This window comes from Electrona antarctica (genome assembly GCF_951216825.1).
Source record: "Electrona antarctica genome assembly, chromosome: 16".
NCBI lineage: Eukaryota > Metazoa > Chordata > Actinopteri > Myctophiformes > Myctophidae > Electrona > Electrona antarctica.
Window position 1 is genome coordinate 13,295,932 of NC_136797.1, and position 14,392 is coordinate 13,310,323.

Here is a 14,392-nt window from a genome sequence, read left to right on the forward strand (position 1 = left end):
AAGAAACATGCGTAAGCTAAGAACGTAACTAGAACATATCTATATATAATGACACTATACATATAAGCTATACATATATATTATACTATGCTGTACTGTTATTGTGCTGTCTACATGACATGCTATAAGTCTGTTTCAAATGCTATCTAAGTCTAAAGAAGTGCTGTCTAAGGGGGTAGGGTAAGTGCTATGGGCCATGGTGGAGTCTGAAAAGGTGGGTTTTCAAACTACGGCGGAAGATCGGGAGTGATGCTGCAGTTCTGATTGCAACGGGGAGTGCGTTCCACAGTTTTGGGGCCAGAAGGGAGAAGAGTTTGGGACGTGTGGAGCGTTGTCCCGGCGTTTTTAGTGAGGGTACTTCCAGCTTCCCTGCCCTGAATCAGCTGTTTGTGCTGTTTTTCTTGTGTTACGTCACGTTGGGTTGAAAATACAGTCGAGTGACCATGTGAGTAGCCTCGGAAACCCAGACGTTTCTATTTCCAGGGAGAATAGAAAAGTCTGGGGCCGAGTCCACTTCAATTCGGCATAGAGTAGCGCAAACGTCACTCACTCTCTGCTGATTTCTGATCGTCTGCACCTTTGTTAAATTGACGCATACACCTACGTACACACACACTCCTATCTCTCTCTGTCGCTGTAATTAATTAGTCTCATGTCCAGCAGCTGTGCCTAGTTTCTCCCGGCGGATCCTGCCGGGAGCTGCTCATGCCATAAAAAAAGCATAGGTGAGTTCCAGTCTACCATGTGAGTGACCAGTGAGGGACTAGCTGCCATAGTTCCAAAACCATTAGTCACTGGTAATTGGTTTCTAGTATCTGTATGTGTATTATTTGAGGAGCAGGTGCACTGATGATTAGCAAGGAAGGAAACTGAGATTCACAATAATGAAGACAATGTGGACCTACGAGCCTGAGATATTCCCATTATTATTATTATTATTAGAATGTCTACAATAATGATGTAGGGTTTGTATTTTAAATGGGAGCTTTCCAACCACCTGAGTCTTCCTGACTATAAATGTATTGAGAAAACTCATTATAAAAAACACAGACACTGAACTGGGAAGTGGGAGCCCCGTGAACATTGAATACTCTCACACAACCTTGGTGGGACACAGAATGATACATCAATCATCCCACAATCAATCCCCTTCAGAATTTCACCTGCTGGCAAATGTACTTACACACATTTGCCCGTGCGTGCGTGCGTGCGTGCGTGCAAAGCCACATTCAGGGAAAGGTGTTTCATTTGAGGTGTTCTCACTGTAAAGGTGCGTTCAGACTTGGATGGTTAGAGTGGCGTGATTACATACAAAGTCAATGCAAAGACGAGAAGTTGCGCGAGCGCCGCGAACGAGCGCGGCGCGACCTCGCGCAGCACAAACAGGACGAAACGAGGCGAATATAAATTAAATTCAAGTCTGAACGCAGTTTAAGAGTTTTCTTTCTCTAAAATGTTCCCTAATAGTTTCGGCTGAACAGAATCCCCAATAACCCACCTGTAATGTAGGAGTGACTAGAACTAGAGCATTGACAGAGATCACTCTAACCTTACCAAACCGTCCCCCCTCCCTGCGTACAATCCCGGCCATTTGTGTTAATTGGAGCACCCGGCAAAGTCACGCATGCACCGTGTTGAATCAATCCCCTAATCTGCACAGGGTGCTGGCCTGGGTGGTAATTCACTTTCCCCCTGTGTCACCCAGATGCCCCACCAGAAGATTAGAAGGTTAAAATCAGGCATAGTGACATGGCATACTACAGTCAGTACTGTGTGTGCGTGCGTGTGTGTGTGTGTGTGTTGCGCGCACGCTTTGGTGTCATTAAAGGCCCTGTGTTTGTGTGTGTGTGTGTGTGTGTGTGTGTGTGTGTGTGTGTGCGCGCCTGTACTGCACTGCATCTGCTCTATGTTATTGCGGACAGTTGTTCCTGCTTCCTTCCTAATAGCGTAGATCATATCGGTTCAATTTATGGTAGGTTTGGGTGCGTCTCCTCTTATAAAGAGACCACAACCCCTAAGTGGCCTCTGATCTAATCGTAGACGTGCTCCCCTCTTATCGCATCGCTCTTATTCATGGGAGCTAGCCCCCTGAGTGTGGCATAAGGGGCGGACTATCTAATTTAGAGAGAGGCTTTTGCATCCCGAGGCCTCCTCTTGACGTAATGGCTGTGTTCTTCTGATGCGGTCCTCTGGAGATGCTAATCAGGCCTGCTTCTTGTCACTCCATAGACATGCATGTCAGACAGACAGCCCCTGTCTAGGCAGTGCTGCAGCTGGGGAGCCAGCAAGGTCTGCTTTCAATGGAGCTCTTATAAAGGGCTAAAAAAACTTGCTTGCAGTGGTGTTCCATGCCTCTTGTGCCCAAGGCATGCCAATGGGGAAAGTCCCAATCTTAAGGCGCACCTGCATTCAGAGCAAAATAGCTTATCTACAAGCTCACGCCACATTGACAGTAGCCTGGGGTCCACCTATGCTTTCTATGGCATAGGCAGCTCCCGGCAGGATCCGCCGGGAGAATCTAGACGCAGCTGCGCGACTCGGCTTCAGACTTTTTTTTTTAGACTAATTAATTAGAGCGACAGAGAGAGAGAGAGAGAGGAGTGTGTGCGTGTGCGCGTCAATTTAACAAAGGTGCAGACGATCAGAAATCAGCAGAGAGTGATCGACGTTTGCGCTACTCTATGCCGAATTGAAGTGGACTCGGCTTAAGACCTTTTTTTTTTATTGTCCCTGGAAATAAAAACGTCTGGGTTTCCGAGGCTACATTGACAGTGACACGTCACACCTGTGCCAATGCCCCCCCCCCCCCAAATTGTTGTAAACCTGTTACTTCTTAGGAAATGGTCAAAAGAAACTGTGTTCCAATGGATCCAATGTACAAGCTCACAGACAAATATCTACAAGTTACAATACGTTGTTGTGAGCCTGTGTAGATCAACTATTTGTTTGCTACTATTAGCCATTATCGCTACTTTCTTGCAACACTGTTGCCAAGTATGGCCTTAATTTATAAAAAACATAAAAAGTTGAAATATGAAGATACAACAAGGTTTCTGCCTGACAGCAACACTATCTGCTGGTTGGTGTGTGTGTGTGTGTGTGTGTGTGTCGGGAGGTTGGGATGTTTTATCTGCTGGTTGGTGGTTGCTGCTTGGTTATCTGCTGGTTGGGTGCAAAGCAAAGTAAATGTTTCGGTTTGTCACCGCGGCAACCAGGAGAAACATTTAGTGCAAGTGATTACTCCACAAAGGAACAGCTGATGCCTGTCTGTTATTTCCCATAGACTGAGGGGTAAATACATCGTTATACAGTGTGTGCGTGCATGCGCGCGTGCGTGTGCGTGCGTGTGTGTGTGTGTGTGTGTGTGCGCGCGCGTGTGTGTATATACATGGGTACGTATTGTGTTGGTGTGAGACAGAAGTGTGTGTGTGTGTCTATATACTGTACATAGCAGGTATTTTGTGCATAACCATATCAGTGATGTAAATAGGTTTTCAATGTAATAGGTTCCGGGATGCAGGGAAGGTCTTTTAGATGAGTCCCCCAGGGACCCACGTTGAGTCCCACTTCAACGACGTTAGGAGTCATATTTAACTCATTTCATTTTATATGGTTATAATGTGGTTATATCCAAACAGGAGAAGAAATGATTATTATAACTAAAGCTAGCAATATAAACTAGAATAAAAAAACAGTACAGTAGTAGGCCTACAGTAGTGCATCCCGTGGATGCAGAGGTCATTGTTTTATTGCGTCCCTTAACCCATTTTGGGCGGGAACCCCTTTTGGTGTTAGCATTATGTTATGCTTTAGCTATTGAAAAATAGCAGATCTACAAGCGCTACGAGCTTGTAGGTCTGCTATTTTTAACAAATCGAAGAACGACTGACATAGAAACATAGCTTTTTCAGAAAACTGTCAGGATATAGAAGACATTTTTAGAATCTGATCTCAGGTCAAAATGGGTTTAACTATAAACTACGTTTTGGGATGTAAAATGCACCCTATTTTAATTTCTGCCATATTGGTGATGCAAACCTTGACGTCCCCAAGACCATCGTTGGCAGACAGGTTTTGTGCAGATAAAACTAGATAAAGTGGGGGGGGGGGGGGGCATTACTACCAGACCAGAGGCTGTGCACATCAACAGGCACGTGTCGGCAAAGCCCAGCTCCACAGGAAATGAAAAGTGGTGTGGTTATGACACGAGCCTTCTAATCCCCAGTGGTGGGAAAAAAGTACTCGACTGTTTTTACTTGAGTGAAAGTATCAATACTGCAATATTAAAAACACCCCATTACAAGTAAAAGTACTGGAATTCAAAATGTACTTGAGTAAAAGTACCAAAGTATTGGCGTCAAAATGTACTTAAAGTACCAAAAGTAGAAAGTACTCATTGTTTAGAATTTGGAATTTTCAATCAAATGTCTAAAAAATGTTTAGAAAATCAGCAGATCTACAAGCTCACAATGTGTCACATCACGACGCATTGTAAGCGTGTAGCTCGGCTATTTTCAAATGGTGGAAATGTATATAGGCCTGAAGTGGTTGGTGTATGTTTTCTAATAATAATCAAAATCTACAAAGTAACTTTACATTTATTGTAGCGGAGTAAAAGTACAATATTTGCCTCTGAAATGTAGTGGAGTAGAAGTAGAAAGTACTGAAAATGTCAAATGCTTCAGTAAAGTAAAAGTATTAGTAAATGTACTTGGTTACTTTTTACCCCACTGCTAATCCCCCCCATCAGCTGCCAGCTGCTGCAGTGAGTTGATGTTGCAGTGCCGTTTGGGAATTCCAGTGGTTTTCAACCATTTTGATACCAGGGCCACGGACCACCATTTGATGAGGTTTAGTCTCTCAGACCCAAAAACGAAAGATTTGTTTTTGTTTTTGTCCACAATTCCATGCTGTATTTAGGAGAGACAAGTAAGACGCGCGAACGCGGGAAGCGAACGCAGCTCGTACATTTTTTTTAAGTTCTCTTTTCTTCTTCTTCTTATTTTATTTTTTAAGTTTCTTTTTAAGTTAATTTTTTTTAAGTTCCTTTTTTTTAGTGTGTATGTGTGCGCGTGTGTTTTTTTTTAAAGTTTTTTTTTTTAAGTAATTTTTTTTAAGTTACGTTTTTTGTGTGTGTGTGTTTTTTGTGTCTGTGATACAGCTGCGCCCTCTGGTGGCGGGCGGGTGGTGTTACAGCGTGACACACAGACACACACACAGACAGACAGACATGTTCTGCTAGGTCTCATAGTTAGTGCTCACTGCGTTCGCAATCACTGCGTTCGCAATAACAGGAAAATGTTGATCAAAATACAATTCTTCTACATTTTCTATTCTTGAAAATTAGGTAATTCAGACGTTTAACAATGACTTAACTCTTGGGAGTGTGAAATGGAATGGTTTAATTTTACGCTCTCAAGAGTTAAAGATCTATAAGGGTCCATTTGGTTACCAAGTCTTTTAGCTGGGGACCACCTGGAACCCTCTCAAGGTTCCAGGTGTTGAAAACCAGTGGGAAATTCAGCATCAGTAGCGTCGTTGGCCCATGCCTACAGAGGCGTCCGTCCATTTCAAAGTGTTGACCAGTCCTGTCGCAGTTTGTAGTACTTATTTTATTTTATATATCTACATGTATGTATATATCTTATGTTGTGTCTATACTTCAACGAATGTCACGCAAAAAATGATGCTTGGCTATTTTAGCTATTTCTAAAATACAGCTATTTTAATATCTAAAATTCTAATTATTCTTAATTTCTACTTTAGAATGTGATGCAATTAACGTATTCTGGAATGGTTCTAAGTTGGACCATGACAAACAGATCGACGGTTTTAAGGGATAGTTCAGAATTTTTTTAACTTAAGTTTTATGAAATACTTGCCATTAATAATGTGGTTGCAACTGTATTCATTGATTGCCTGAGTCCCGTGGTGGGAGTTCTGCTCTGGTTTTGGTGAAATATTAAGTAGTTCCGGTCATTTTGTGGGGGGCATAGGGGGCCACGCATTAAAAGTAAATAAGTTCTCAAAACTAGCGTCATTTGTATTGTTGACCTATTTCTACCAGAACTCCCACCACAGGATTCGGGCAATCAATGAATACAGTTGCAACCACTATATTAATGGCAAGTATTTCATAAAACGTAAGTTACAAAAAAAATGGCAAACTGGCAAATGGGTCTGAACCCTAATCTCCTCCCATCCAAAGACAGTTGTCCCAGCATCACTCAGTTTACAATTACAAATCACTATTTAGACACTCTAGTGACTTACAAGGGCGAGATCGTAATTAGCAGAGTAAGCATGAATGAACTCTAGTCAACAAACTACAATGTAAATAGTCACATGTTTGAGAAGCACTAAGTACTAAGCACTAAGAGTGCAGAGAGAACAATACTGCGTTTTGGCGCGTTGTGAGCTTAGAGATTAGCCTGGTAAACCCCTCCGCCTTGAAAACAAATTCATTCTTTCCGCGGGCAAATTACATTTTTTCAAGGGGGGGGAGGAGGGGGGGTTACCAGTCTACTTGGATATAGACTGATATTGAACATTTTTGCAATAGCACAAAAAGTGGTTAAATAGCATAGAGTTTGTGTCAAATAGTTATTTAAATTTTGTATCCATTTTCAAATTGATTGAACTTTCTTTCACAATATATTATTCAAGTCATTGTCTCTCAGTCCAAAATCAGGTTCGGGTTTGGACCCAAACATCTGGCATCGATCAGGTTCTAGTTATGTCATGTGCATGTGATTGACGTGAATACGAGACTGCTCGCCCCTTTACCAACTCGCCCCGGGCGTACAGCCGGCGGAACAGCGCGGCCTCGTATTCCTAAAGTAATCTAAGTAAATGATGCTTAAACGGTTAAACCTAACCTTATTCCTAACCTCAACCTCAGTAAAATGATGCCTAAATCTAACCCTATTCCTAAACTTAACCCCAGTAAAACTATGCCTAACCCTAAACTTATTTCTAACCTTATTCTCAGTAAAACAAAATAAAGAATACAAGAACCGCTGTACCGAGCTGTCGGAGTGAGGTCGGCGGAAAAAATATGGGGCGAGATGGAATTGGGGCGACCTGACCTGTTATCATTGACGTTTGTGAACTGTTTGAGCTCTGAGGAGCTTGCAGTAGTAGTTTTGATGTAAGCATATTATGAAACGGCTTGCTAGAAGGAGGAGAATGAAACCCGTCAGCCGTCCGTCACCTTTGACATTAATCTAACCTCAACTTCTATTGTGACAATATAAATTGTGACAGAGACCTTTTCTGCAATAGGAACAGGTCAGAACAGAAGCCCCCAGGCCTGCACCTGCCTGCATCAGCAGCTGCTGTACTCGCTCAGACGTTGCAGGGGTTGGGGGGGGGGGGGGGGGGGGGCAGGTGCAGGTGCAGAGGGTGGGCTCTGCGATGGTCAGATACTAACTCTGGCCACATCATCTTCAGTTAGGCCCGGGGCGATTTGGACAGAATCGTATCAAGATGTCATATCAAGATATCGATAATCTCAGCTAGCTACAGTAAGGGCCCCTTGAAGGGGTTCCACGGGCCCCCAGCAAAATGTGTTGATATAGCACCAAAATAGGTTTAACCACGTTAACCCTATTTAATCCCCAGAACTAGCCTAAAGCCTTGAAGAATTGTAAAAAATGTGTGGGTCCCTTCCTGGCACAAAATGTTTTCAGATGGAGGATCTGAATCAGCGGCCAAAAATGCATATCAATTTGGGGGGTATACCCCACCTGACATGACAATGTTTGAGATCTACTACAGACTACAGTAGGCGAACCAGATGAGGCTTGCAGAGCCCTACGGCTGCAGTGTATCTGCTGTGCGGTGGCTTGCTTTCCTCACAGATTATCACCAGGGTCAGTTTGCTGGCCTGGGTTAAAGTGCTCTGTGCTCTTCTGGGCTGGCTAACGTGACGTGGTGCTTGTTGGGGGAAGGGAAAACGTAACGCAACAGAGTGGAGACTTATCTGCTCTCACACTACTCTCTCCAGTGGCCCTGATGTCGCTGATGAAGAAGATGGGAGGGTGAAACATCTGTTAAATAAATCAGACTTTTTATCCATTTGGAGAGCAATTCATGCGTTTTCCTTTGCGTGCATCAGTGGTAAAGGAGACATGATTAAAATTAAGCGCAATAGTGTCTGTTTTCAGTTCTAAATAATTGTCTCCTGACTCTCTCCCCAATAAAGCCACATTGTGAACTAGTCTTCTGCACACTGTGTAGAATTTTTGTTCATATTCTGGGTGAGAACCCCTTTTGGTGTTTTAAGAATTATGTTATGCTTTAGCTATTGAAAAATAGCAGATCTACAAGCTCGTAGCGCGGCACCGAGTGCCGCGCTACGAGCTTGTAGATCTGCTGATTTTTGAAAAATCATAAAAATGTGGCGCAAATCTTTGAATATATATTCTTTCAGAGCGTTTTTAACTCAAATCTTTGCTTCTGGTGCGGGGCGTCCCTGGAACAACATATTTTCAGATATGATCCGTGGCCAAATACAGATAATTCCGATGGTCCTTGACATGGAAAGGTTGAGAACCACTGACATAGAAAACTGTTTAGAAGCCTTTTTTTTATAATCTGCCTAAATGCGTTAAAGGACAATTGAAACAGTGGTTTTTAAAAACAACCAGTCCTGTGATCACGTATGAGTACTGTAGGCCTACCATAGTAATGAGTACTGTAGGCCTACCATAGTAATGAGTACTGTAGGCCTACCATAGTAATGAGTACTGTAGGCCTACCATAGTAATGAGTACTGTAGGCCTACCATAGTAATGAGTACTGTAGGCCTACCATAGTAATGAGTACTGTAGGCCTACCATAGTAATGAGTACTGTAGGCCTACCATAGTAATGAGTACTGTAGGCCTACCATAGTAATGAGTACTGTAGGCCTACCATAGTAATGAGTACTGTAGGCCTACCATAGTAATTAGGTTGAATCTTTTCTCATTCTTCTCAATTTCCTATTTTCTCCTTTTCCTTGTGTTTCAAATGTAGCATGTTTTCTTGTTTTGGCACGCTGTCCACTCATGTCCTGTTATGTAGGTATTGTTAACTGTCTGGGGGACTACGGATGTAAATTAGCATCACTGCTAAATCCGAAAAAGTGTATTTACACTACATTTATATGTACTGTTCATTAATATGTGCTCTTTCCCGTCCAAATAAACAAGTACATTAAAGTGTGTTTTATGAGCCATCTCACATCGTACAATATTTCGTTGGAGATCTTTGGCCAAGATTGTGTGCCTCGGCACATGGTTTGGGAAGCACTCAAGTGCTGCTAGAGTAGCTTTCTGTGCATGTTGCCGTAGCTACTGTCAGTGGTGTGAAGTAACTAAGTACATTTACTCCAGTACTGTAATTAAAGCTGGTATAAGCAATCATATGTCAAAATTTGAATGACCTTCCTTTCTGTTTTTTTGGTATTCAGACAGCCACCAATGGCAAAAAAATGTAGCCTTTGATACATCTAGGGGCCGCAATCTGCATTCAAAGTTTTTCCTAGAAGCTTTGTCATTGGTCGATTTGCCGGTCTACTTCCTGATTGGTTAGTCATTGTGACCGAGTTTTTTCCGACCAATGACAAAGCTTCTAGGAACATATTTGAATGCAGATTGCGGCCCATATAGATGTGTCACAGAGACTAATTGTTTTGGGAGCGTTCTACCCATTGCTGGCTGAATACAAAACAATTTGGACATATTATTGCTTAAAGTTTTTAGGTATTTTGTACTTGAGTATTTCCAATTTCCAATACTTTTACTTCTACTCCACTGCATCTCAGAGCCACATTTTTTACTTTTACTCCACTATAATTATTTGAAAACTTTAGTTACTTTGGAGATTTAAATTTTGGTTGGAAAACATACATTAACCACTATATATATTAACCACCTTATACATTTCGGCAATTTGAAAATAGCCGATCTACAAGCTGTGAGCTTGTACACAGCTTGTACACATATTGAGCTTGTGAAATGGTACATCGTACAATATGAGTACTTTTACTTTTAGTACTTTAAGTACCTTTTGATAAATGAAAGGATGAAAGCTATGGAAAAGAAAAGTACCTGTTGATGCCGATACTTTTGTACTTTTACTTTAGTACATTTTCAATACAGGACTTCTACTTGTAACGGAGTACATCTACATTGTAATATTTATACTTTTAAAATACTTTTAAAACATTTGAGTTCTTTTTTCCACCACTGTCGTTGTTGGGAGCCACTGAAGTACTGTTGGAGAGTAGCTTTCTGTGGATGTTGCTACTCTTACCGACTTCATAAAGACGCCCCTCTTTCTCTCCGTCTCACACAGATAAGTTCAACACCTATGTGACCCTGAAGGTCCAGAATGTCAAAAGCACAACGATCACCGTCCGTGGGGACCAGCCATGTTGGGAACAGGACTTCATGTTGTAAGTTTATTTATTTTGCATTCATGTTACATTGTGATGAAATGATGCAGTGCAATGTTTCATCGTGATTGCACAATGTGTGTGTTGCATCCAGGGGTCTTGAACTGGGGTGCATACTTAGTTTAGACTAGTCATTGGTTAGACATAAGGTTGGTGAGGGGTGCGTTAAGACGACCGTATTAAGGTTGGTGAGGGGTGCGTTAAGACGACCGGATTAAGGTTGGTGAGGGGTGCGTTAAGACGACCGGATTAAGGTTACAATTTACAATTTAGGCATTTAGCAGACGCTCTTAATCCAGAGCGACTTACATTAGGCAAGAACAAAAGTATGGGAATACATCACATATATAAAATGCATTTATCAAGAAACATGCGTAAGCTAAGAACGTAATTAGAACATATCTATATAATGACACTATACATATTAACTATACATATATGCTATACTATATGCTGTACATATGTACTATGATGTGCTATGACTACATACAATGCAATTATTGTGCTGTCTACATGACATGCTATAAATCTGTTTCAAATGCTATCTAAGTCTAAAAAGTGCTATCTAAGGGGATAGGATAAGTGCTATGGGCCATGATGGAGTCTGAAAAGGTGGGCCTTCAGACTACGGCGGTTGGTGAGGGGTGCGTTAAGGGTTGGTAGAGGGTTATGGCTTGGTTTAGGTGTGCTGCCCCGTGGGAGGTTAGGGTTAGGGTGAGTCCATTAGTGGTCCATGGAGCTATTGCCAAGGGGGTCCCTGAAAATGGAACATTTTTGTTTTATTTTAAATAATTGCTGCTTTTATGGCAGGGATGCTATAGGCTGTGGTTGAGGAATACATACATTCACAATACATTCAATGATCTGCCAAATTGTGACGTATACATTTTAGGTTTGAAATAGGCCATGCAGTTGCTCATCTTGATTAATTTCACATCTACAACTGCTAGTTGAAAGATTTAAGATTATGTTAATTTAGGATCAGTATTCAGTATTTCATATTGTAAATCAATAAATGTGTCAAAATAAAATCATACTTGTGTGAAGTGATGGGCGCTCTAATCATCATACATCATCATACATCATCACATTCTGTGCTCAGCCAAACAAATCATCACAAAAGACATTCCGGCCAATCACTTTTGGCATCTTCACTTTTAAGCCCTCACTTTTATCTTCAATATCTACTTTGCTCAGTCAATCAAATCATCGCCATGGGGTGATCAGCCAATCACAAGCCAATGTTTGTGTTCACACAAATCCGGAAAGCTGGGCATAGGGAGGGGACTAGATCCTTAACTTTGCTAAGTAGATAGTAGATTGCTTTGTGCCAGGGCAAGGATCCTATTTATTTTCACTTCATACAGGATCCTATATCTTTCAAGGATCCTATTTCTTCTGAATTGACAGCCAGATTGAAAGATTGAAAGTTATGTGGTCAGTGAAATCTGGGCTCTGAAATCTGTTATCTTTGCCAGCACTCCACGTTGCTGTGCCTTTATTCCTAGAGTAAGAAAGGGTGACTTGGTAATATGTAGATACAGATCCCGTTTCCCTGGAATTGTTGGAATGTTGTATCTCTGGTTGTACTGGCAGGTGATGAGTGAGTGATGAATGCAGGTGTGACGAAAGCTGTCTGTCTTATTAAACTCTAGCTGAGTGAGCTCATATTTTGGTAATGCTTGATGAGTTTCTACAACATTTCAGTGGTGTAAACTTTTCTTTGTGTTGGTACACTGTAGGCATGTCCTGTTTGTCCACTTCTTACCTTGGGCAGTAGTTGTGCTTTCATCTAATCTGAGGTCACAGAAGTTCTCGCCAGCTCTCGCATACAGCTTCAACCCATTTTGGGCGGGAACGGGAACCCCTTTTGGTGTTTTAAGCATTATGTTATACTTTAGCTATTGACAAATAGCAGATCTACAAGCTCATAGCGCGGCACCGAGTGCCGCGCTACGGTCTGCTAGTAGGTCTGCTATTTTTGAAAAATCGTGAAAATGTGGTGCAAATCTTTGAATCTTTCAGGGTGAACGTTTTTGGTAACGGGTACGCTCGCCCCTTTTCCATCTCGCCCCACTACTCTACCTAGCTGTAAATAACAAACATAATTCATGTTTGTGATTATTTAAAAGGTATTCTCATATTACTTTATCATTGTTAAGTTCACTCTGTATATCCACGGGCATAATAGCATGGTGATGCCATTACTAAACATGGGCTAGAAATGTGATTAATAAAACAAAATTAACTACTAGAAGGTCCTAAATTAACTTAATTAAGTAGTCACCGTCTCTGTGACATGTTGTTCTTTCTAAATTAGTATAGAGATCGACTACTATGCAATCAAATAAATCTGTATACAAGATAATTTCAGAGAGGGAGGGAAATACTAAATTAACTGTTAACTACATAAAAAAAATCGCGGGGGCGAGTTGGTAAAGGGGCGAGCAGTCTCGTATTCACGTTTTTAACTCAAATCTTTGCTTCTGGGAGGTCCCTGGAACAACATATTTTCAGATGGGGGTCGGCGGCCAATTTCATATATTTTTGGGGGTCCTTTTGACATGGAAATGTTTGAGAACTACTGACATAGAAACATGGGGTTTTTCAGAAAACTGTCATGATTTAGAAGACATTTGTAGAATGTTTGTCACTGTTTGCCATTTTAATTTCCTCATTTCACCTCTTAACCCATTTTTGGCGGGAACCCCTTTTGGTGTCAGCATTATGTTATGCTTTAGCTATTGAAAAATAGCAGACCTACAAGCTCATAGCGCGCCACCAAGTGGCGCGCTACGAGCTTGTAGGTCTGCTATTTTTGAAAAATCGAAGAACGACTGACACGGAAACATGGCTTTTTCAGAAAACTGTCAGGATGTAGAAGACATTTTTAGAATCTGATCTCAGGTCAGAATGGGTTAAGGTGAAAGGTAAAGGTATCTATGGTGACAAATGAGTGTCCGTGTGCTGTTTGCATGCGTGTTTGTCTTTTGTAAACTCACTGTCATTGTGACAGTGTTTGTTTTTCCAGACCTTCATCATTCTGCCCCGGGCATTAATTAATGATGCCCCTTGCTGTGTGAAATTCAACAATGGACATCATTCGGCAATGTTACGCTGGCAAATGTTCATGTTCAACCCAAAAGAGCGACAAGAGCGCCACCCTGTTATAGCAGATTGTGTTCAGTGTGAAAGGCAAGGAAACACTGGAGCTGAAGTCAAGAGTTACTATATAAGTAAACAAAAAACAACAACTGCTATTTTGCTAACAAAATCTCTCTTTGGAAAAAAATAAAAACAATTCTGATGTATTACGGGTGAAAGGGCCCTTAGTTGTATACAGTAGCCTATGCTAATGTAGCCTATTGTAATCTTTAACCCATTTTAGGCGGGAACCCCTTTTGGTGTTTTAAGCATTGTTATACTTTAGCCATTGAAAAATAGCAGATCTACAAGCTCATAGCGCGGCACCGAGTGCCGCGCTACGAGCTTGTAGGTCTGCTATTTTTGAAAAATCGTGAAAATGTGGCGCAAATCTTTGAATATATTTCAGAGCCAAAGTTTTTAACTCAAATCTTTGCTTCTGGGGGGGTCCCTGGAACAACATCATTTCAGATGGGGGGCCGGCGGCCAATTGCATATAATCTTGGGGGTCCTTGACATGAAAATGTTTGAGAACGACTGACATAGAAACGTAGGATTTGTAGAATCGTCCTCAGGTCAAAATGGGTTAAATCAGTAGTCTCATTAGGAGGTTCAATGAATGCTGATAATGTCGGTGTAATTTGGGCCGTGCCTTATTTGTGTGGTTTGGAGAGCCTTTATCTCTGCACCTGGACTCACCATGGTTACCCCGGCCTCCCTTAATACTCCTGCTGTTCTCTTTGATTACCCTTTCCTGTCATCCTCCTTTCTTTTGTTTGTGCCGTCGTGAGTTGTAAAACTGCCA

General features: G+C 41.6%; 1 protein-coding gene across 1 annotated transcript in view; it reads left to right on the forward strand.

Moving 5' to 3' along the window:
* Nucleotides 1–14,392, forward strand: part of unc13bb (unc-13 homolog Bb (C. elegans)) — a 124,744-nt gene that overhangs the window by 16,944 nt on the left and 93,408 nt on the right. The window contains exon 3 of the mRNA XM_079524548.1: nt 10,344–10,443. Coding sequence (XP_079380674.1) covers nt 10,344–10,443 — 100 coding nt within the window. The remainder of the gene's footprint in view (nt 1–10,343; nt 10,444–14,392) is intronic.